Source organism: Sus scrofa, chromosome 4 (assembly GCF_000003025.6).
Source record: "Sus scrofa isolate TJ Tabasco breed Duroc chromosome 4, Sscrofa11.1, whole genome shotgun sequence".
NCBI classification, from domain to species: Eukaryota; Metazoa; Chordata; class Mammalia; order Artiodactyla; family Suidae; genus Sus; species Sus scrofa.
In genome coordinates this window covers 33,441,606-33,465,932 of record NC_010446.5, presented here as the reverse complement: position 1 = coordinate 33,465,932, position 24,327 = coordinate 33,441,606, and the positions used below count along the sequence as shown (strand labels likewise).

Here is a 24,327-nt window from a genome sequence, read left to right as displayed (position 1 = left end):
TTCCCATTGTGGCTCGGCATGTTATGAATCTGACTACTATCCATGAGGATGTGGCTTCAATTCCTGGCCTTGCTCAGTGGGCCAGGGATCTGGCGTTGCTGTGAGCTATAGTGTAGGTTGAAGACGTGGCTTCGATCTTGCATTATAGCTGCAGTGTAGGCTGGCAGCTGCAGCTCCTATTTGACCTCTAGTCTGGAACTTGCATATGCCGCAGGTGCGGCCTTAAAACAACAAAAAGAATTTAATAATACAGACATCCTACTGTACAACCAAGTCATTAATTATTGTTTATATGAGTGGTTTTAGTGATTAGTATTTAAATTGTATACTGAGAGATAAAATAATGAGAGTGTTTCTGCAATCCTCTAGGAAGTTTCTTTCTTTAAATGTCAAGTCACAGTGATTACCTGCAAGTTCGTAGTGAGTGTGCTAGTGTAATAGATAATCAGTTCCCATACACCCAAATCAAGCATATGAATTTTCTTAAAAAGTATTTAGACTTTATGGAATTATTACACACTAGTATATTGGGAAAAAATTTACATTCTCTAGAAGCAGGGTAACATAGTTGAAACAGTTAGGAGAACCAAGTTTTGTTCCTGCCTTGGTGTTATGTGACTTTTGTTGACGTATCATTTGATGTCTTAGTGCTTCTGTTTTAAAATCTATAAAATGAAAGGCTCAACTTAAATGATTTGTAAGGTCTCTTCGTGGTTTGACTTTTTATGATTTTAGAAATAAGTTTACATGTAATTGTTTTTGCTTTTTATAGGGCCGCACTTGCGGCGTATGGAAGTTCCCAGGCTAGGGGTCAAATTGGAGCTATAGTTGCCAGCCTATGCCACAGCCATAGCAACGCAGGATCTGAGTCACGTCTGCGACCTACATGACAGCTCGCAGCAATGCCGGATCCCTGACCCACGGAGCGAGGCTGGGGATTGAACCCGCATCCTCATGGATACTAGTCAGATTTGTTTCTACTGTGCCACAACAGGAACTCCTGTAGTTCTTAAAATACTTAAAAAGGAAATATAGCCAGGTATTTCTACTGCTTAAATAATTTTTAAAAGGAATTGAGAAACTTCATTAATTCTCTTGTGTCACTGTTATCTGTTGTATGTAAGTTAAGCTTTGGTTTCTATCCCATCCCTCATTTATAAAACATGGGACTCTTGAAGATACCACTATTTTTGGATACTGTGTTCATAGGAATTTGAGGAATAGGTAAAGCAGGCAAGCTTATCAGAGTTACATGGTTCATAGGACCACCATTAAGCAAGTGGTTGCATCAGTTGGATCCTCAATTTCAAGCCTTTAGGCTGAGTAACCTAGAATGTATGAGACTATATTAGAAAAGGAAGAAATAATTGTTTACACTCATTGATGTCAGTCACAGTAGTGACTGTGAGAAATTGTCTCACTTGCGGAGTCTTAGGACATTATATGCCTCCTAATGCATATGAGCACCATGGAAGGATGCAAAGTAATATGTTAAAGTGAACATAAAGGAAAATATTTTCACCAAAGTTTACATGAACTCATTCTCTCTATATATTACATTCTTAAATGGTTTCCACCTGGTTTAGCCTCTACTCCCATCACTTGTGTATCTTAATTCACTGTGGGTCAGATTACTTAGAAAAACAAGTAAGTTTGCATATGCTATTGTAGCTACCAACTTGGAGTCGTTTTTCTTTAAGAATCTCTGGCTGACTCCATAGTCTCTTTAAATTCTGAAGTATATGGCAGTGGTCTTGAAAATGTACCCTGTTGTAGAAGGAACATTTTCTGGAGAGTGGACTGGTGAGAATAGCTTTAAGGGCCCAGATTCCCATATGTATTCTTTCATTTTTTTGTTAAAAGGGAGCTACCTGAGAACAAGATTCTATTTTGTAAATTTTTCTTTCAAAATCACTTTTACAAGTGAGTGCCTTCTATTCAAAAGAAAAGCATGCTCCTCAACCCTACCTAATCTAGTCTTTATATAATACACTGCCTCGGGATGTAACACCAAGCTAAGTGGCAATTTCAGAATGCATCATCCTGAGGGACAGTTTCATGAGGGCAAAACAGTGAGAAGTTTTGTAAGAAATATAGAACAAGGCAGCACCTTATTTCATTCCAGCAATAGCCTTTTGGCAAGACTTTACGCCTCATCTCTCTTTTTTTAAAATTAGAATTTTAAGGTGATTGTCATTGTTACCCACAATAACACAACTATATACATTTAAAAATGAAGTTGGACTCTTTTCTTGATATAAAGCCAGATTTGCCTGATGGTTTGACAACGTGCAACTGGTTTGCCAAATAGATTATGTAGTATATTCTATATATTATCCCATATATAGAATGTATGTAGTATATTCTATATATTATCCCATATATAGAATAAGGTAAATCTACAGCTCCAAGATTTATTAAAGATATAAGTAAAGCACACCTACAATATATAATATATCTGAAAATATGTCCTTTCCAACTATTTAAACTTAAAATTTAAATGATTTCTTAAAAATATATGAGGGTTATGTGGTTTTAGAGATTTATTTGAAAGAAGAGAAAAAAAATATTTGTAGACTACTGATGTATATGTATAGTATGTGCGATGTATGCTTGGTTATTGGCAGATACGCATTTGAAAGCTGTCTTTGGTATCTGCTCCCAAGCTCCAAGTGGCAAAATACTGCTCAGTACTTAATGTCCTCATCAGCAGATAAAGTGAGCTCCTTATCAGTGAATAAGATGAGCACCAGGTTAAATAGATATTACTTAGCATACATGGGGAAAATAAATAATAGCATCTGCAATGAATTCTAATCAAATAGGAGACTAGAGTTTAATAAATAAGGGAATTCAGGATACCACCAAAACTGCAGGATGGTAAAACTAGATAGGGGAGCAATATGGAAATGGAATTGCCATCAAGGTGTGAGAGGAGGGTTAGACATAGTCACGAATTTCTCTTTCTTTATCCTTTTAAAATGCAATGCCCATAAAGCTCATCTAATTTCTTTTTAAGCATTCCTAACAAAAGTATTTTACTTCAAACACACGCAAAAAAATAAGTGAACCCCCCCATTTGAAACATTTTTTTTTTTGAGTTAAAAGTAAGTATGATCTATGAAAAGAATAGGATATAAAGGGACTCAAGGAAAATTATGGACATGACAGATATATCTGTTACCTTTATTATGGTGATGGTTTCATGGATGTATGCATATGTTCAAACTCATTGAATTGTATACACAATACATGCAGTTTCTGTATATCTAAATAAATAAATGGCTCAACTAAAAAATACATTAGCTGCTTCTTTTGAAGTTTTGTCTTAACTCCCTTTCAATAAATATATTAAAATACCACTGAATCTCACTTAGGCCAGAATAGACTACATTTTCTCTTGATGGAACAATTTCCAAGTCTGCTCCTCCTGTAATTTTCAGCTTTTTGAATGGCATCATTATCCATACCATCACCTAAACTAGAAAGCCAGGAATCATCTCAGGTTTCTGTTCTTTATCACTCTTTACCCACAATTTTTGTGTTTTATCATTTCCTCTTTGTCTGTTCAAACTAACTACTGACCTATTTAGGCTTTCATCCTCCATCGTTTGGACTAATATTAGTTTCCTAACTGGTTACTATCTGGATTCCTTAAGCACTTCCTTCACATGAAGCTATACTGATATTTGTAAAATGTAAATCTGATTATTTTACCTTCTGCTTAAAAACTATTCAGCTTAAAAACTATTCCTCTATTCCTCCCCATTTTGGCCACACTGCAGCATATGGAGTTTCTGGGCCAGGGATCAGATCTGAGCCATAATTGCAACCTAAGCCATGGCTGCAGCAAGGCCAGTTCCTTAATCCATTGTGCTGGGTTGAGCCCAAGTCCCAGTGTATTTTGGTTGTTGAGTTGTTTAAGTTGTTTGTATATTTGAACAGGTTACTTTTAATATTTCACATGAGGTTTTTGTTTTGTTTTGTTTTAAATGGCCACACTGGCCTATCCACAGCAACACCAAATCCAAGCCATATCTGCAACCTATACCATAGCTCAATGGCAATGTTGGATCTTTAACCCACTGAGTGAGGCCAGGGATCAAACCCACATCCTCATGGATACTAGTCGGGGTCATTATCACTGAGCCAAAATGGCAACTCCACACATGAGATTTTTGTTTTTTAGGGCCACACCTGTAGCACATGGAGGTTCCCAGATTAGGGGCTGAATCAGAGCTATAGCCACTGGTCTATGCCACAGCCACAGCAATGACAGATCTGAGCCACATCTGTGACCTACACCACAGCTCATGGCAACACCAGATCCTTAACCCACTGAGCAAGGCCAGGGATCAAACCTGCGTCCTCATGGATAATAGTCGGGTTTGTTACTGCTGAGCCACAATGGGAACTCCTCCTCACATGAGATTTTAATTAGTCTTTGTCTTAAGGTCATTGATAATATTTTTTATTTATGCATTACCTTTGTTTTTCAAGCAGCTTAATTCCACTTTTATTATTGATGAGATTAAAATGATTTTTGATAAATACAGTGAAACTTCTGACCTAATTATATCACTAAAATCTGATGAGAAGATATTGCTGGTCCTTTTGTTGTGAACTTCCTTTCTTTTGGAGGTTTGCCAGTTGAAAGAGAAAAACCAATGCTTAGGGGTCATCCTCATTTTTTTTTTTAAACAGTTTCTTTGGGAGATTTTATTCACCTCTGTAGTATCAAATTCAGTATATATCCTGATGATTTACAGATATGATTTCATTAGCTGGGTTATTCTTTTGAGTCCCAGATCCTCCTTTGTAGCTGCCTTCTGAAAATTTCTACTTGGGTATATTAATAGACACCTCAGGTTCATCTTGTCTATACCTGAATTCATTATTCTCCCCCAAAGCTGCTTCTCATGTATTTTTTCCTTTCAAGGAATTATCTTATCCTCCCAGTTGCTCAAACCAGACTGTGCGAGTCCTTTTCTAACTCTGACTCTTCCTCAATCAAATCTTAAGGGGACTTACATCTCAGTATCTCCAAAACAGTTTATTTCTCTCCTTTCCTCTTGCTAAGACTATAATTCATACCACTATCACATTTGTTTCTTACCCAGATATTGTAACAACTTCTTAATTGTTCTGCTTCCAGACTTATTCCACTCTCTCTGTACATTGTAGCAAAATAAATACTTCATAAATAGGAGCAAATAATATATGCCTTATTTATAAATCATGTGGTAGATTTTGTATTTTTATCCTTATTGAAAGATAGTAAAAATGTCATGGCAGAGTAATATTTCGTGTGTGTGTTATAGCTAAATTTTCCATGTATATGTTATAGCTCAAAATGAATCTGTTTTATCTGTTAAGAGGGTTCAACTATTAGCAAATTCATTAGTTATAACTTCATTTCCTTTCTTTTTTTATCTTTGCAATGTGAGTTATCTTGTGAAAGTATTATGCTCCCAAGCTTTTGCCAGATATAAATGTAATTAACTATGGAGTCTTTAGTTCAAACATGTCAGTTATACTTTAGTGATTCCCAGCTATGTGTTTCCAAATATTTGTGCTTTTGTGCTTTTTGCATATTCCATGTTTTTTGCATTATGTATTATCCCTCACTGGTCTTACAGATATTCTCTTTATTATTTTAAAGGCCTGCATACATTTCAGAAACTTTCTCTTAATTCTTCTTTTTCCAAATCCCGTTATCTCCTCAGTCATTTGTGTTTCCATAGTGCTTTGTTATTCCCTTGCTTTCAGACATCTCTCTGTTCCACAATAATTTGTTGATTTCCCTCTCACTACATTTAGTTCCTTAATGGCAGAAGCTGTCTTACTCATTTTTTGTTTCACAAATCTAGTGTAGTGCCTGATGTATATATAATGAGTGCTCCATAAATAATTTTGGGGAGCTAAATAGTTGGCAATAGTTGTCCTTGACTGTGTACCATAGCTTTTATATGATCTTTTGTCTTAGCATTTGTAACAAATGAATCAGTCAGTAATACAGTAATGAAAAGAATGCAATCCTATTCCTTCTATGCAATATCCTATGTTTTAATAGGCTAGATATCAAATATAGAACAGTCTGTCAGGCACTGTATTGAGAGTTTTTTGTGTTACTTTATTTGATTCTTAGAAAACCCTGTAAATATTAATTTCCTATTTTGCAGATAAGGAAGTAAAGGCCTTGAGAGCTTAAGAAAATTGCATAAGCTATACAGCTAGAAAAGGTTCAGAGAAATAATAATGCCTAAAAACACATGATTTTAAATTTTAATTTATATAAGTTCTTATATCAGATTATTGTTTTTACATTATTACTTTTGCTATTATCATCATTATTTTATATATAAATAAAGACAAATGCAACAATTTTTAACTTTAGCATTTTTTTTTTTTTTTTTTTTGTCTTTTCAGAGCTGCACCCACGGCATATGGAGGTTCCCAGGCTAGGGGTCTAATTGGAGCTGTAGCTGCCAGCCACAGCCACAGCGACAGCCACGCCAGATCCGAGCCGTGTCTGTGACCTACACCACAGCTCACAGCAACGGCAGATCTTTAACTCACTGAGCATGGCCAAGGATCGAACCCTCAACCTCATGGTTCCTAGCCAGATTCGTTTCCGCAGCACTACAACAGGAACTCCAACTTTAGCATTTTAAATATGTTCTCTTGCCAAGTCATGTATCGTATATATTATTTTATTTTCTGCATTTATATTCTTGAGAAACTATGACTCTAGATTACCAATTATAATAAATAATATTTTATATTTAATGACCTTACTTATTTTTTCTTTTCAGTTATAAAATTTAGAAGACTTCTAAATTAGTGAAACATAAAAACTTTTAGAAGCAACATGCATAATTCATATAGAATTACACTTTGCTTTTGATAGTATACGATGAAATTAAAGAGAAACAGTGATGCTGTGTTTTATCATTTTTGTACATAAGAGGTTTTTTTTTCCTTAAAGCTTTCATTTTCAGTTTCTTTCTTTGAGTTAATTAGTGTTTAATTAGGATTTTTATTTGTGGAAAGAACATTCTCCTTTTTCTGATGTTTGGCTATTTACTTGTTTATATAAATTATTCTGTTTATATATCTTAGTATATTCTCACATATAGCATGCAGTATTGGAAATATATGGGAAAAATGTTCCTCTTATAATGTAATTTAGACTTTTTCAGAATTTTAATTTCACTAATGAGCTCTTAAAAAGTTTTATTTGTTTTAAGAATGGGATTAATTATTTCTTTTTTGTTTTGTCTTTTCTGTCCTTTCTAACTTGCCTTCGTGGATATTCACACCAGGAGGACAAAGTGGTTAGAGTCTTTTTTCTGTCTAATATTATTTCTTCTTACTGTTATTACTGCTGATTTTAATTTTGTAGTTGTATTTAATTTATATACTTTTAAGTGTTTTGTTACAGTTGTAGTGCATGATAATTGCTAAACATTAATATATATTTTAAGCATGCTATCTGAATTTACTGAAAAACACATTTTATATATTATAGATAAAAATTTGATTGTTTGAGTTGATTCCTAAGGCAGCTTGCCTTTTTAGAATTTAGTGTTTTTTAAAGGAGACCTCATAGCATTCCTCACTATGATAAGAATTCCTCTAGTCTTACTATGTTCCTTAAACTCATCATTGTACTGGTCAGAGTTTTAAAAGTAAGTTTCTAGGTTAGTATAAAGATTCAATTTTTATAATAATGAGTCACAACATTGAACATGGGTTTTCTGAAGTATATATTTACAGTTAACTTAAGTATTTAAAAGATTTTGTATTTTCTTAACAGTATGTTTTAGAAATTGGTAAAATGTATATCTTATATCCTTATGTTTTATATTAAATGTAATTTAAAAATATCCAGGAATAGGAGTTCCTGTCATGGCGCAGTGGTTAACGAATTTGACTAGGAACCATGAGGTTGCGGGTTTGATCCCTGGCCTTGCTCAGTGGGTTAAGGATCTGGCATTGCCATGAGCTGTGGTGTAGGTCGCAGATGCGGCTTAGATCATGCTTTGCTGTGCTATGGCATAGGTGGGCAGCTGCAGCTCCGATTAGACCCCTAGCCTGGGAACCTCCATGGGCCGTGGGTGTGGCCCTAGAAAAGACAAAAAGACAAAAAAAGAAAAACAAACAAACAAACAACAACAAAAAAACCCCCACAGGAATATAAAATTCAACTATATGTTGGATTATAATAATCTGCTATTGTCTGCCTTTAGAAGTCTGATTTGAGTTTGGATCTGCTCTGAAGCCTTATAACTTCCTGCAAACCCAGATAAAATCTTTCTGTTACGATTATTTTTGGTGCATTAGACTGAAACTTGAGGTCTTTTCAAGTTTTCCAAATTCAAATTGGCATAAAACTCAAAGAGAACGTCCTTTGGGCTGAGATCTTCTAAGAGGGCTTTCTTTTCTCTAATTTGGAGCCTTTTCATTCTCTCCAGATAATGTAGACATTAGCAAATAATGAAACCTCTGAGCAGAAGAAAACATACTGTGACTACCCAGTCTATGCATCTTCTTCAGCCCAGAGCAGGTTCCCTAGAAAACCTACCAGTTTTCCACCAGTCATCCTATTAGCTGACTCTTAAGTAGGAAAGTTTAGGCAATTCAAAGCCTTATGGAATCTCTGGTGCTACTTTTGTGTCCAGAGTTAGTACAGGATACATAATGGTTTGATTATTCATCTATAGTTTTTGTAATGAATCCTGACAACTGTCTTAGCAATGAGACATTTAGTGATAGCTCAGCTATAGAAATGACTTTCATGTACTGACAAGATTTCGTAATGTAGTAGTCTATATTTTAAGCCATGGATTGACCAACAGATAAAATGACACTAATTTTATGTGGATTTGAAACTTTGCAGTTAAAATTAACAGGTCTTTTTATGATATCTTTTATGCAGCACTGTTCAGTAGAAGGTTCACCAAGGATGAAATTATTTTGTATCCTCATCATAATACAATAGGCTCTAGTCACATATAGCCACTGAATACTTGAAATGTGACTAGTATATCTAAGGAATTGAATTTTCAGTTTTATTTAATTTTCATTAAATGTAAGTAGTCATAAGTAGCTAGTGGTTAAAGAAAGGCCAAGCCTGGATAGCAAGTCGAATAGTTCTATGGCTGTTCAACCTCCAGGGCAATTCCCTGCACTCATAGTAGCAGTATGATGTGTATACTCTCAGTGGTGATAAACTAAACAGAACACAAGGAGTTGGCACTGTCAATGCCAACTTCATGTATGGTCAAGGAGGATAGTAGACAAGGGACATCTATCAAAGAGCAGAACCAGGGAATATGAATGACTACAGTCAAGGAAGAACTTCCTAGATAACAAAATTAGGGCCTGCCAGATAGACTAACCAAGGAAATTAAGGTGTTCTTTGTGTAGAGATTGATGTGTGCTGTGGACATTTAGCCACAATATATTACTGTTTTTGTTGCAGTTATATCATTTTGTATTGGGTATGTTGAGAAACAGATGTCTTTCATTATATGCAGTGATTTATAATATTGGTTGTTTAAGATAATCTATGCTTGACCATGATGGAAAGATTTGCTGTACCTCACAGATCCTAGATTCAGAGCTAGGTTTTATAACTAAACGAGAATTGGGGATTATCTCCCTTGGGAGGAGGGGGAATGTGTTACACGTAAAATATATGTATGGAAATACTGAGTGATTGAAAGCAGGCTGTTCTAGGCCCTGTTCAATTACTATCCTAACAGACATTTTCAACTTCCTTCTCCCTTGCAATCCCCAACAGAGGGAGTTGAAAAACAAAAAATTATTCAGCTTTCCTTGCAATTGGAAATGACTGTGTGACAGTTTTAGCAAATGAGTTGTAAGAAAATTTATGAGATTTTCTAGGACGTCATGAAAAAGAAGAGAGATATAGCTGGCACTACTTTTTAATGCAAAAGTGATGTCTTGAGCTTGAAGATGAAGGAAAAGTATTTGAGTATTCGAGTCGCTAGTTATGACCCTCAAACCAAAGAGTATTTGAGTTACTAATTATGACATTCTTGAGCCACTGATCCAATACCACCAGAAATTTTTCTTGAATGTAAGAAAAATAGACCCCCAGTTTTTTTTTTTTTTCTGCCACCAGTAGTAAGATCTTCTGTTTCTTATAGCCAAAAGCATTCCTAGGAGAACATTACTGGAGGTGCAGTATGGAGTAGGGAAACTACATAAACATCTAGAGCTGTTCTTCAGAAATGCAGAAGCAGAATAAAGAAGTATATGTTGGAGTTCCTGTTCTGGCTTTGTGGTTAGTTAACCCAACTAGTATCCATGAGGACACAGGTTTGATCCCTGGCCTTGCTCAGTGGGTTGAGCTGTGGGTTGCTGTGAGCTGTGATGTAGGTCGCGGTGTAGGATGTGGCTCGGATCCCACATTGCTGTGGCTGTGGCACAGGCCAGCAGCTCCAGCTAAGATTCTACCTCTAGCCTGGGAACATCCGTGTGCCACAGGTGCAACCCTAGAAAGACAAAAGACAAAAAAAAAAAAAAAAAAAAAGCATGTGTTGGTCATTGCCCAAATCCAGCTGCTTTTGCCTCTATAAATGTTTGAAGAGTCAGGACCATGACACATCTGCTTGTATATTACCTATAAATTACCTCAGGTTGCAAAAAGTAAATTAGTATGAATATTTTGGTCTTAGATATTGAATATTTCATTAACTGTGAATTTATTCTATTTCATGTGGAGTCAAAGTAAAGGGGGTTGAATTACCTTTTTTATATAATTTAGATGTTTCTCAGACTTTTTAGGATTTGTGGAAATAAACTTTCATAATGAATTAATTATTTGCCATAAGCTGCAACATATATATGTGGTTTTTTTTTGGTCTTTTTAGGGCTGCACCTGTTGCATGTGGAAGTTCCCAGGCTAGGGGTAGAATCAGAGCTGTACCTGCCAGCCTACACCACAGCCACATCAAGGCCAGATCTGAGCTGCATTTGCATCCACACCATAGCTTATGGCAACACCGGATCCTCAACCTGCTGAGCAAGGCCAGGAATTGAACCTGCATTCTCATGGGTCTCTCACATTTAATTATATATTTTGCTACTTTTCCATCTTTTGGATAACTTATGCTTTGATCAAGTTATTCCAATCATTTATACCATTACATGAAATCTGTAACTGAAAAATGGGAGCTGTTTATCCTGTATGGAATTCCTATCACTACTAAATGCTGTGGGTAAGATTACATGAGCCCCTGAAATAGAAGATGGGTGATGAATTTGAGAGTTGAGAATTGGTGGTTGAATAAAGAGCCAGGATGACAACTATGTTTTTGCGCTGAATGAGGGCATTCATGCTGAAGCCAGTGTAAGAAGGTTAGAGGGCATGTCTGGGGCATGGAGGGAAGGCAGTGATTTTATTTATGGAGGTAGTGAGTTTGAAGAGCTTTTACAAAACTGAGGAAGAGATGTTTATGAATTATAAAGCTACTATTTATTAAACAATCTTTATGGGTAAAAAGTGTTATAATAAACTTTTTAACATGTATAATTCCCTTTAATTCTCACTTTCATCTAACAGTGAGCTGTAAGAGAGGCCTAATAGGGGCTGAGGTGTGATGAAACATGAAATAATAAAGAACATGAACTCTGCTGTGAGAATTCCTGAGTTTAAAGCCAGACTCTGTCACTTTGCTAACTATCATATTTGGGCCAATTACTTTTTTACTTTAGGCTTCACTTTCTCATCTCTGAAATGGAAGTAATAAATAAGTATACAGTAACAGTGTAACTCATAGGGTTATTGTATTTATTGTTTCTTTCGCCAAGACTGATGATCCTCTTTCCTAAAGTTAGTTCTTTTCCTAAGCTAAAAAGGAAGGTAAAACTTGTCATATTTAAAAAATAAACGGAAGGATTTATTTTATTTTAACAGAAGAGATAAAATAGAACAATATATGGTGTTGGCTTGCTGATTGTCCTGTGATAGTCTTAGTTGTTGGGCTAGTGGTGATCTCCCAGTTCCTGGGGGTATTATTCTCCTGTTGGCTCTGCTTGGTTTGCCAAGTCCTTGATTTAACTTATCTTACCAGGTCAGAGCCAGGAGAGAACTCATTAGGGAGTAGTTCTTTTCCATCCCTAGACCTCAGTTCTTTTCCTCAGTTCTTTTCAACCAGTTACCATTTTCTTACATATATTCTGACAGGTGCTGTATAGACATACAGTTTTTATACAAATGTTCTGCACTTTATCTCTTACTTGTATATATTGGATTTTCCCTGTATTGGTGCATATAGAATTACATTTATGTTAATGAATTCATTATTAGCTTGTATGGCTATTCCGCTATTTAACCAGATTTTGGGTAATCGTTTGCTATTATAAACTTATTTCTGTCCATGTCACATTGCATATGTGCAAGTTTATCTGTAGGATAAATTCCTTGAGGTGGAATTACAGAACTTTTCAAATTTTGTTCAGTATTACAGATAGTCCTCTTTAAAGTTTAATTTCTTTTTCCACTAACAGAATATAAGAATGCTATCCGGATTGTCGTGTGCAGTGGTTACGATGATAGACATGAGTGCGGTTCGTCTGCCTTGCTCAGTGGTTAACGATCGGCGTTGCGTGCTGTGTAGTGCAGACCGCTCGATCCCGTTGCCTCTCGTAGCTGTGCTACAGCTCTGATTCCCCTAGCTGGAACTCATATCCGGAGCGCCAAAATAAAAAACAACAACAACAAAAGACAAAAACAAAAGACAAATGCTCATCCCCACATCCTTGACAAGAGAGTGTATCACTTTTTTTTTTTTTTTTGCTTTTTTAGGGCTGCACCTGTGGCATATGGAGGTTCCCAGGCTAGGGGTTGAATCAGAGCTATAGCTGCTGGCCTCCGCCACAGCCACAGTAACACAGGATCCAAGCTGCGTCTGCAACCTATACTACAGCTTGCGGCAGCTCCAGATCCTTAACCCGCTGTGCCACGCCAGGGATGGAACCTGCAACCTCATGGTTCCTAGTCGGATTTGTTTCCACTGAGCCACGATGGGAACTCTGTATCAACTTTTAAATCTCTACCAATTTTAATCTTAATTTGCATCTATTTTACTATGAGTGATGTTGAGCATCTTTTCATGTTTAGAAGCCATTTGTGTTTCTTTTTCTTTGTATTGTCTGTTCATGCTTTCAAAGAACAAAGCTTTGTACTGTGTTAGGTTCTGAAATCATCAAATCATCTAATATTTTATTATTAATATCTACTCTTATTGAAGCAAGATACTTTATCAAATGTTAGATGTTTCGCTGTTTTTAAATATAGGGTTGAGCAAAAAGGCTAAAATAAGGTAGAAAAAAATGCAGTTCCATTTCCTTTTCAAAAATTTTATAATTTTTTCTTTATTTTCCATATGGCTGTTTAGTTGGCTGTACTTGCTTATTTATTTTTCCTTCTGTCTGTTAGAATTAATTTAGTCCTAAATACGTCATTTAGGCATTACTGAAGCCACATTTAATTATGGATTAATTAGGAAAGAATTGTCATTTTTATGATATGCATTCATCTTTAAAATTAGAATATGATTTTTAATTTATTTATCTTCCTTCGTTTCTCTCAATAACATTATTTATATTTTTGCATATTTATCAATAGTTTGTTTTAGGATTATATATGACATATTTATCCTTTTTAAAACATCTTTGTATAAGAATATATTGATCTTCTTTTTACACAGCCACCTTTCTAAATTATATTATTTGTTAGAGTTTATCAGTTGTTTCTTTTAAGTTTTAACAGTATGAAACCATATGACCTGAAAATAATAGTAATTTACTTCCTCCTTTTTCATCTATTTCCCTTTTTAAATTGCCTTAACCAGAACCTTCAAAATAATCTAAAATAAATATATTTTCACATATATAATTAATCTCTTTAACTTTCATTTTGTTGTTTTTTGAAGTTAACAATTGTATAATTACTTTCAAGTTTTCTTCCTGTCACCACTTCTCTCATGTAAAATGTGTTTTCCATTTCTGGTGCAAATCTATTCCAGTTTTGTTTAAAAGTTTCTTGATATGCTAGTTTCCTACTTCATGGTTTTTAAGGGATGTAAACCATCCAGCTCTCTTTCTTGTCTTCTGATACCTTAGGATTGGTGTATAGGAACACAAAGGGAGATTTTTTTTAAAGCTGATGTCAAATTCATATAAAGGTCAAGGAATACATTGAAAAGAAATCATAAAATATTTTTCTTATTGATTCTGTTTTTATTTAGGATTTTTTCTTCATATATTGATACTGTCACATGATTTTCTCCTTTAATCTGTTATGTGATAATTCAAAATTTTTGATTTTCAGAGTTCCTGCTTGCCCACAGCAGGATTGATGGTGTCTTGGGAGGGCTGGTACATAGGTTCCATTCCTGCCCGGCATAGTGGCTTAAGGATCTGGCATTGCTTCAACTGTAGCTTAGGTTGCAACTGTGGCTCAGATCTGATCCCTGGCCTGGAAACTCCGTATGCTGCAGGGCGGCCAAAAATGAGAAAAAAAAAACTTTTTTGATTTTCTTAAGCAGCTTTGCATCCTTAGGAAAATATTCTCTTGGTTATGATGTAATATTCATATATATGCACACACTTAGATTTGATTTGCTAGTATTTTGTTAGGGATTTTTCCATAAATATTCATGAAGGATACTGGTGTGTAGTTTTCTGTTCTTCTGTTTTCTCTTCTGGCTTTGGTTTTAAGATTATAATGACCTCATAAAATGGATGGCTTTATTCTCTATTTTTCTGAAAGGGTTGGTATTATTTCTTCCTGTTATTCCTGATAGAATTCACCAGTGAGGCCAGAATAGAGTTCTCTCTGTGAAAGTTCTAAAATTATTTGTTCAATTTTTAAAAGATATGTAGAGCCATTCAGATTATTTTTTATTGTGTTCTGTTAAGTTTTGTTTTAAAGGGGATTTGTCCATTTTATCTAAGTTGTTGAATTTATTGCCATTAAGTTGTTCCCTGTATCCACTTGTTAACTATTAATGTTGATATGATCTGTAGAGATGTCCCTTTTTCATGCCTGATAGTGATAATTTGTTTTCCTCTCTCTTTCTCTCTCTCTGTTTCTGTCTCCACAGTCAGTCATATAGTGCTGAATCAATTTTGGTTTTACTTAATTTATTTTTTGTATTTTGTTTACTTTTTATTCAGTTTTTAAATTCTTATCTTCATTATTTCCTTTCTTCTACTTTGGGTTTATTTTGTTTTCTGGCATCTTGAAGAAAGTATAACTTAATAATTTTGTACTGTTCCTTTCTAACACAAGCATTTAAAACTATAAATTTCTTACTAAGAAATGTTTTAGCACATACATTTTGTAATATTTTTATTTTTTCATTATAGCTGTTCTGTCAATTTTCTACTACACAGCAAGGTGATCCAGTCACACAAACATGTATACATTCATTTTTCTCACATTATCATGCTCCATCACAAGTGACCAGACATAGTTTCCAGTGCTATACAGCAGGATCCCATTGCTTATTCATTCCAAAGGCAATAGTCTGCATCTATTAACCCAAATTCCCAGTTCTTCCCCCTCCCTCCCCCTCCCTCTTGGCAACCACAAGTCTGTTCTCCATGTCCATGATTTTCTTTTCTGTGGAAAGGTTCATTTGTGCCATATATTAAATTCCAGATATAAGTGAAATCATGTGGTATTTGTCTTTCTCTTTCTGACTTACTTCACGCAGTATGAGAGTCTCTAGTTCCATCCATGTTGCTGCAAATGGTGTTATTGTGTTCCTTTTTATGACTGAGTAGTATTCCATTGTGTATAGGTACCACATCTTCTTAATCTAGTCATCTCTCAATGGACATTTAGGTTGTTTCCATGTCTTGGCTATTGTGAATAGTGCTGCAGTGAACACGTGGGTGCTTGTGTCTTTTTCGAGGAAAGTTTTGTCCAGATGTATGCCCAAGAGTGGGATTGCTGGGTCATATGGTAGTTTTTTTTTTTTTTTTTTTTTTGTCTTCTGTCTTTTTAGGGCCTCACCCATGGCATATGGAAGTTCCCAGGCTAGGGGTCTAGTTGGAGCTATTGCTGCTGGCCTACACCACAGCCACAGCAACACCAGATCCAGGCCACATCTGTAACCTACACCACAGCTCATGGCAATGCCAGATCCTCAGCTCACGGCAATGCCAGATCCTCAACTCACTGAGTGAGGCCAGGGATCAAACCTGCAACCTCAGGTTCCTAGTTGTATTTGTTTCCACTGTGCCGTGATGGGAACTCCCTCATGTGGTAGTTCTATATATAGTTTTCTAAGGTACTTCCATACTGTTCTCCATTGTGATTGTACCAGCTTACATTCCCACCAACAGTGGGGGAGGGTTCCCTTTCTCCACACCCTCTCCAGCATTTGTTGTTGGTGGACTTATTAATGATGGTGATTCTGATTGATGTGAGGGGTACCTCATGGTAGTTTTGATTTGCATTTCTCTAATGATCAGTGACGTTGATCATGTGCTTGTTGGCCATCTTGTTTTAGCACATACATTTTGATATGTGTGACTACACCTTGTCATTAGATTGAATGTGAGTCCTCAATCCATGGGCGTTTTCTACAGCCATCTTTTTCAAGCAGTTTAAAATTTTTATTCCCTTAAATGTTTCTGTAAAATTTCTGTCCTGGTATCAGTTTTCTTGATAATTTCTAGATTTGTGGGTTCCTGGATCATGGTGCAGATTAAAGACCTACATGAAGTGCAGGACAGTTTTTGAATTCTTGGTGGGGAGACTTTTTTGTAACTCTATTGTCTAAGCAGAGACATAGTTCCTTGTACTTACCCTTGTCAGTAGATGAAATAGTTCTAGTTTACCTTTTCACTGAAGGCAACGAGTTTTCAGTGTTCTTGATCGTACATAATCATAAATTCTTCAACCTGTGTAGGCCCAGGTTTTATTTTTTTAATCCTTGTATTTTCCCTGCATAGGCCTTAAAATGTTAAACTACGCATTATTAGTTTTGAGCATATGACTCTGGTTTGTAAACCTATTGTCTTTTTTGGCACCTTGGCTTTTTTGACTTTGTGAGCTCAGCTGTGCATTTAAAATAATTTGGTTTTGTTTTTTTTTTTAGAAATACATTATTGCCTAGGCAGAATAATTTTCAGATTATTGTAATATTCCATTGTGCTTGTCTTGATATGGGTTTTGATGTGAGATCCTTGTGGTAATTAGAATATTTTTAGAGTTTTAATATCTGTTATGTTATAGTCAAGATAGAATTATACAAAATAATGGCTAATATGGGCTTTTTTGACATCAAAGTCTTGTTTACGCATAAAACCACATTTAAAGGAAGAGAAGAGTCCCAGAAGAGCTCATTTCATTTTGTCACTAGCATGAACAGACCTGGCCAGAACACAGCTAGCTTTTAAATTATGGCTTTTGGTGAGTCTTTCATTTAGAGAAATGACTTATCCAAGTTCTTTAACAATGTGAAGAAACACAAAAATGTATTGTCATTGAAGAGAATGTGGCTTTGATTACTTTTAGCTCTTGCCTGAGTTAATTTTGACTTAACATGAGCAATTATGAATTGGCTGGAATGAATCTGGGAAACCTATTTTTCTTTAGAGTTATTCGAGGTTTGCTCGATTTTAGTTCTTGATTGATTTTTAATTTGGGAATTGTTTTTATATGGAAACAACATTTTGGTATATTTTTGGGAGAGCTTAGCAGATTCTTGAAGCATGATACAATGGCCTCAAATTGAGTTTTATCACTAAAAATGCTCCTTTTCTAAGGTTTTTTTCTTTTTCTTTATTTTATACTGGGGTGATATTTAGCTAGAACAGAATCTTACAGGCTTTTATGAACAGAAGTGTGAATTACTAGGTTTGTTGTGCTTAGATCACTTCTCCATTTTACCTATAGGATCAACTGAAAATAAACCAAATTCTAAGGCTAAGAGAGTGGAATGTGGGATACGCCAATGGCCTTGGTATAAACAATAGAAATTTATTTTTCACAGTTCCGGAGGCTGGGAAGTCCAAGGTGCTGGCAGATTCTGTGTCTGATGAGGGCTTACTTTCTGGTTTACAGACAGTATTTTTAATACCATTCTTGAGCTCTGCCTTCAAGACTGGGTCGCCTCCCAAAGACCTCACCTCTTAATACCTTCACCTAGGGGTTAGGATTTCAACATGAGAATTTTGGGGAGACACAGATATTCAGTCCATAGCAGGTTATATTTTCTAAATGTATATTTTAGTCATGACCTGTGCTCTAGAATCATATATCCACCTCTCTACTTGGCATCTCTCCTTCAATATGTAATAGGCATCTCAGGCTTAACCTATACCCCACAAAACACTGCCCATTGGATGTTCTGCTACTTGAACAAAAAGCCTACACATAATCCTTTATTCTTTCTTTTCCTTATTTAACACATTGGGTTTATCACCACGTTCTGTTGGCTTCTCACTCTAAAACATGTTGTTTGTTTTCTATTGTCAGCAGTGTACTCTAAGCCACTATTCTCTTTCATTTGGACTTCTGCATAGCTTACTAATTAATCTTTCTGTTTCCTTTCTCCAACCCAGTCTTCATACAACTGCTAGAGTAAACTCTTTCAAAATGCAACCAGATTATGCCATTCTTCTGCTTAAGTCCCTTAAGTGCTTTCTCACACATTTTCTTTCTGGGGCATACAGGGAAGGTGATACATGATCTGACTTCTGACTGTCTCTTTAGTATCATCTCATACTGTTCTCCCTGCTTATTGCTTTTTATCCTATGCATTTCTTTCCTTGAAGCCACCAAGCCCTTCCCTACCTATATCCATTTACATGTTGTTTCTTCTATCTGGAATGTGTTTCACCAGCTTTTCACATGGAGGGCTCATTCTCATCTTTGGTATCAGTTCACCTGTCATCATTTCCGAGGGGCCTTCTCTGAACTACCCTTTGCAGGGTGTTACTCCTATTCAACTTCAACACCACTTTCTCTCTATCGTATCACTCTATTAATTTTCTCTAAACCACACATTTATAGTTATCTAGTTTATGTTTGTTTACTTGTTTGTCTATCTCCCCCACTATGCTGTAAACTCAAAAAAAAAAAAGAACTTGTCTTCTTTATCACTGTATCTCTAGTAAGCAGCATAAGGCTTGACACATAGTAGGATTCAGTAACTTTGTGAATATAAGTGATTGAATTAAATAGATATTTCCTGATACTACTAAATTTTCCCTGCCCTCAACTCAAAATGAGCAGATGAAATAATAAAAAAGATATAAAATGAGATGATGATGAGGATGATGATGATTTTTGGTCTTTTTAAGGCTGCACCTGCAGCATATAGAAGTTCCCAGGCTAGGGGTCAAGTCAGAGCTGCAGCTGCCAGCCTGTGCCACAGCCACAGCAATGCAGGATCCAAGCCTTGTCTGTGACCTACAACACAGCTCACTGCAATGCTGGATCCTTAACCCAATGAGCAAGACCAGGGATTGAACCACATCCTCATGGATACTAGTTGGGTTTGCTTCTGCTGAGCCACAATGGGAACTCATATTTTATTATTTTTAAGAAATAACAGCATCATAAAGCCAGTTGAATTTCAATGACTTTGATTTAAGCCCCAGTATTATTTTAAATTTTAAAAAGTGGGTCAGGCATATCAAGTGGGTCAGAGAAAACTGGTCGTATCAGGCCTGGTGATTCTTATTCTCTTAATATCTGTTTCCCAATTTTTGGTCCAATCATTGGCTTTTAAGACAAATTAAAAAATAAAAGTAAACAGTTCAATTAGATATTGTGACTATCCTCTCTTGTGTGTATCTCATTTGGCATCATTCCAATGGATTTTTTTTTTTTTAATCTGTATTTGGGGACTGATAGTCTCTAGAAACAAAATATAGCACTTATATTTCTTTAAGTCTAATCATAAACGAGGTCTTGAAGTGTCATAGTCATATATCTTAGGGTCTGTTCCACTTTTGAGAGTTGTTCTTTTTATATTGCATGGCTGTATTGGGTTCAAATGGTCCTAGATGAGAAAAGTGTCTTCTGATCTGGAGCCCTCTAGTGTTTCATTGCAAGAGACTTTCTGGATCCAGACTACCTGAGAGCCCACAGAGTGTAATCAACTTAGAAACTGACCAAATTGAATCTCTAAGAATAGTTCTGCATTAGTTCTAGCCAGCCACAGAGTAACTGAACTGGGCTTTCAGTGAACAGGTGGTGATTCCTCAGAGACTTGTATCTGCTGGGTGGATGTGCATTGGTAGCTGCCTGAACTTTTTGTCCAGAATTTATTTTTAGGTATTTATTACAAGAGAATTTGCTGAGCTGTTTGTGTGTGTCTTTTTAAAATGCCAGCACATAGTGCTTCTTGGAGTTGAGAGTATGCCCTCCCCTAGCCCTTGGAAACCACAATTTTACCTTCTGTCTCTGATTTTGACTGCTCTTAAGGACTGCATAGAACTGGAATCATAGAGTATTTTTCTTATTGTGACTGGCTTATTTCACTTAGCACAATATCATCAAGGTTCAGCCATGTTATAGCATATGTCAGTATTTCCTTCCTTTTTAAGGCAGAATAATATTCCTTTGTATGTATACTCCACATTTTGCTTGTCCACTTGTTTGTTAATGGACCTTTGAGTTGTGTCGGTATTTTAGCTACTGAGAATAAGGCTGCTGTGAACATGGATTGATGTACAAATATCTCAAGACCTTGATTTCAGTTCTTTTGGGTATATACCTAGAAGTGGAATTGCTGAATCATATGCTAATTCTATTGTTAATTTTTTAAGGAGATGTCATACTGTTTGTCACAGTGACTACCATTTTACATTCCCAACAACAGTACAGAAGGGTTAAAATTTCTCCACATCCTTGTCAACACTTGTTATTTTCTTTCTTTTTTTTTTTAAATAGTAACCATCCTAATGAGTGTAATGTAGTGAAGTGGTGTCATACAGTAGTTCAGATTTGCATTTCTCTAATAATTAGTGAGGTTGAGCATGTTTTCATGTGCTTATTAGATACTTGTATATCTTCTTTGGAGAAATGTTTATTCAAGTTGTTTGCCCATTTTGAATTGGGTTGTTTTTTTGTTGAGCTTTAGGAGTTTTCTTCATATTTCTGTATGTTAGTCATTTATGAGATATATTATTTGCAAACATTTTCTTTCATTCTGTGGGTTGCCTTTTTACTTTGTTTATAGAATCTTTTGCTGCATAGAATTCTAAATTTTTTGTGAAATCCATTTGTCTTTTTTTCTTTCATACCTTGTGCTTTTGATGTCATGTCTGAGAAATCATTGCCAATCCAATGTTACATCTTTGCCCTATGTTATTTTATAAGAATTTTGTAGTTTTGCGTATTACGTTTAGTTTTTGCATATGGTGTTAAATAAGAGTCCAACTTCATTCTTTTGCATAGTTTTCTCACACCATTTGTTGAAAAGACTGTCCTTCCTCCATGGAATGATCTTGGCACCCTTGTCAAAAACCATTTGCCTGTATATGTGAGGGTTTATTTCTGGCCTTTCTATTCTATTCCACTGTTCTATGTATATCTTTATGCCAGTACCATGATGTTTGACTAGTGTGCTTTGTAGCAAGTTCCGAAATCAGTATGTATGAGTCCCTCAGCTCAGTTCCCTTTTTCCAATCTCAGGATCCCTTGAGATTCCATATGAATTTTAGGAAGGGTTTTTGTATTTTTGCAAAAAAATGTCATCAGGATTTTGTTAGGATTTGCATTGACTCTGTAGATCTCTTTGAGTAGTAGGATATATATCTGTAGTTTTGTTTCCCTTCTCTGGCTTTGGCATCATGGTATTGATGACTTCAGAGAATGAATTAGGAAGTGATCTTTCCTCTTCAATTTTTAGGAAAAGTTTGGCATCTTAAAATGGTATTAAATATTAGAATCCACAAACATATGCGTTCTATTTATTTCTGTCTTTCTTTCAGCAGTGTTTTGTGGTTTTCATTTTACAAGTCTTTCACATCATGGTTAGGTTTCCTACATATTATTTTCTTATCGATACTATTATAAATGGAATTATTTTTTATGATTTTCTTTTCAAATTGTTCATTGTTAGTGCATGAACATGCAGCTAATTTTTGTGTGTTGACTTTGTATCCTGCTACTTTGATGAATTCATTTATTAATTCTAATAGTTTTTTTTTGGGTGGAATCTTTGGAGTTGTCTACATAAAAGATCACATCATCTGTGAACAGAGATAATTTTACTTCTTCCTTTCCAATTTGGATGCCTTTTATTTCTTTCTTGCCTAATGCTCTGGACAGAACTTCTAGTACTCTGTTGAGTAGAAGTGTTGAAAGCAAACATGCTTGCTGTGTTCCTGATATCAGAGGAACAGCTTTCAGTCTTTCGCAATTGAGTATGATGTTCACTGTGAATTTTCATATAGGGCTTTTATTATGTTGAAGTAGTTTGCTTCTATACTTTGCTGAATGTCTTTTATCATGGAAGAGTCTTGAATTTTGTCAGATGTTTTTCCTGCATCAGTTGAGGTGATCATGTTGTGTTTTTTTTTTTTTCCTCCTTCATTCTGCTAATGTGGTGATTGATTTTTCACATGTTGAACCATCCTTAAATTTTAGGAATAAACCCTACTTAATCATGGTAATCCTTTTAATATTTTGCTGAATTTTGTTTGCTAGTATTTTGTTGAGATTTTTTTCCATCAGTGTTCATAAGAGATATTGGTCTGTAGGTTTTCTTTCTTTGGTATCAGGGTAATGCTGACCTTATAAAATGAGTTGGAAAATGTTCCCTTCTCTTTAATTTTTTGGGAAAAAAGAATTGATACTAGTTTTTCAAATATTTGATAGAATTCACCATTGAAGCCATCTGGTCCAGGCTTTTTATTTGTTCATTTGTTTTGTTCAATATTTTTCATTACTGGTTAAGTCTCCTTTCTAGTTATAGGTCTATTCAGATTTTTAAAATAAATTTCTTCATGAATTCTTCATTTTGTTAGGTGTATTTCCAGGAATTTGTCCATTTCATTTTAATTTGTTGACATACAACTGTTCTTAGTATTTTTTCATAATCATTTTTATTTCATTGGAATTAGTAGTGATGTCTCCACTTTCATTTATGATTTTAATAACTTGAGTCTTCTCTCTTTTTAAAGAGACCAAATCTCTTCAATGTTTCTCTCTGTTTTTACACATTATTTTCTCTGCCACAGCTCCCTTCTCTATTTTATCCACTTAATAAATTCACACAAATTCTGCCAAATCCAGCCTAGATATTTCTTCCTTCACAAACATTAGTAATCCTTCTCAGTCTTTGCTCAGTATTTTCTGTATGTTGTTATTACTGTCCTTATCAGAATGTACTATAATTTATTCATTTACCTATATGTTTTACCTGTTGGGTTACTTGGCGGCAAAGATTGCATTTTATTAATTTCCTTATCATAAGCATTTAATACAATTATTAAGAAATAGGAGATACTTATTCAGTTTTATTCAGATTTTTTAACAATTAGCAGACCCTGGACATGAACCAATCAGAATATATAACTGATTAATCAAACAATGGCTTTTATTCCATAATTTCATATACTGGCTGAATATTTGTCTTGGGTACTTTGATAGTGCCCATAGAGTGAATGAATAACTAATGGGCAAGAACTTTATTCTTTTCTCTTTCTCTTTCTTTTTTCTTGACTGCACCCTTGGCATGTCAGTTCCTGGGCCAGGGATTGAATTCAAGCTGCAGCTGCAACAAGGCCTGATCCCTAACTCTCAATTTTTCTCTTTTCTGTGGTGTGATTATGTATGGTTGCTGGTCATCCTACATTGATAAAACATCTTGTCACTCTTTCATAATACAGTTTTAAAATTAATAGAAGGGAAGAAGCTAAGAGAAATAATTTTCTTTATTTCTAGAGAAAATATCTTAATTTCGTGTATGCTTCTTATAACTATTGTGCTCTATAGGAGTTGTGAGGGAGGAAGGTTTAATGTTGTCATCCTTATTTTAATTCAACCATAATTAAAGTCATCTTACACAATTGAAAAATGGAATAAATATGTAACTGCCTCATCATGCCAGATAAAGAGCCAGCTTTGAGGGTAAAAGCATGGCCTCCATTAGCCTTGAGACCTTTCCCAGGAGTGGAAATGTTAAGCATGAAAGGTGAAGTGAGGAAGCTGCTGCTTTGTGGTTTATCCAAAAACCTGTCATTTTGTCTCTGCATTAAATGTCATTACCAAAACTCATTTCAAATGGATACAGTATTAATTTTTATGTATTTTTT

The 24,327-nt window shown here is 35.2% G+C and overlaps 1 protein-coding gene across 1 annotated transcript in view; it reads left to right on the top strand.

Annotated features, from left to right (window-relative positions):
* Positions 1-24,327, top strand: part of RIMS2 (regulating synaptic membrane exocytosis 2) — a 613,799-nt gene that overhangs the window by 147,481 nt on the left and 441,991 nt on the right. Inside the window, 1 exon segment of the mRNA XM_021090597.1 lies at positions 7,326-7,337. Within this exon segment, the coding sequence (XP_020946256.1) occupies positions 7,326-7,337 (12 nt within the window).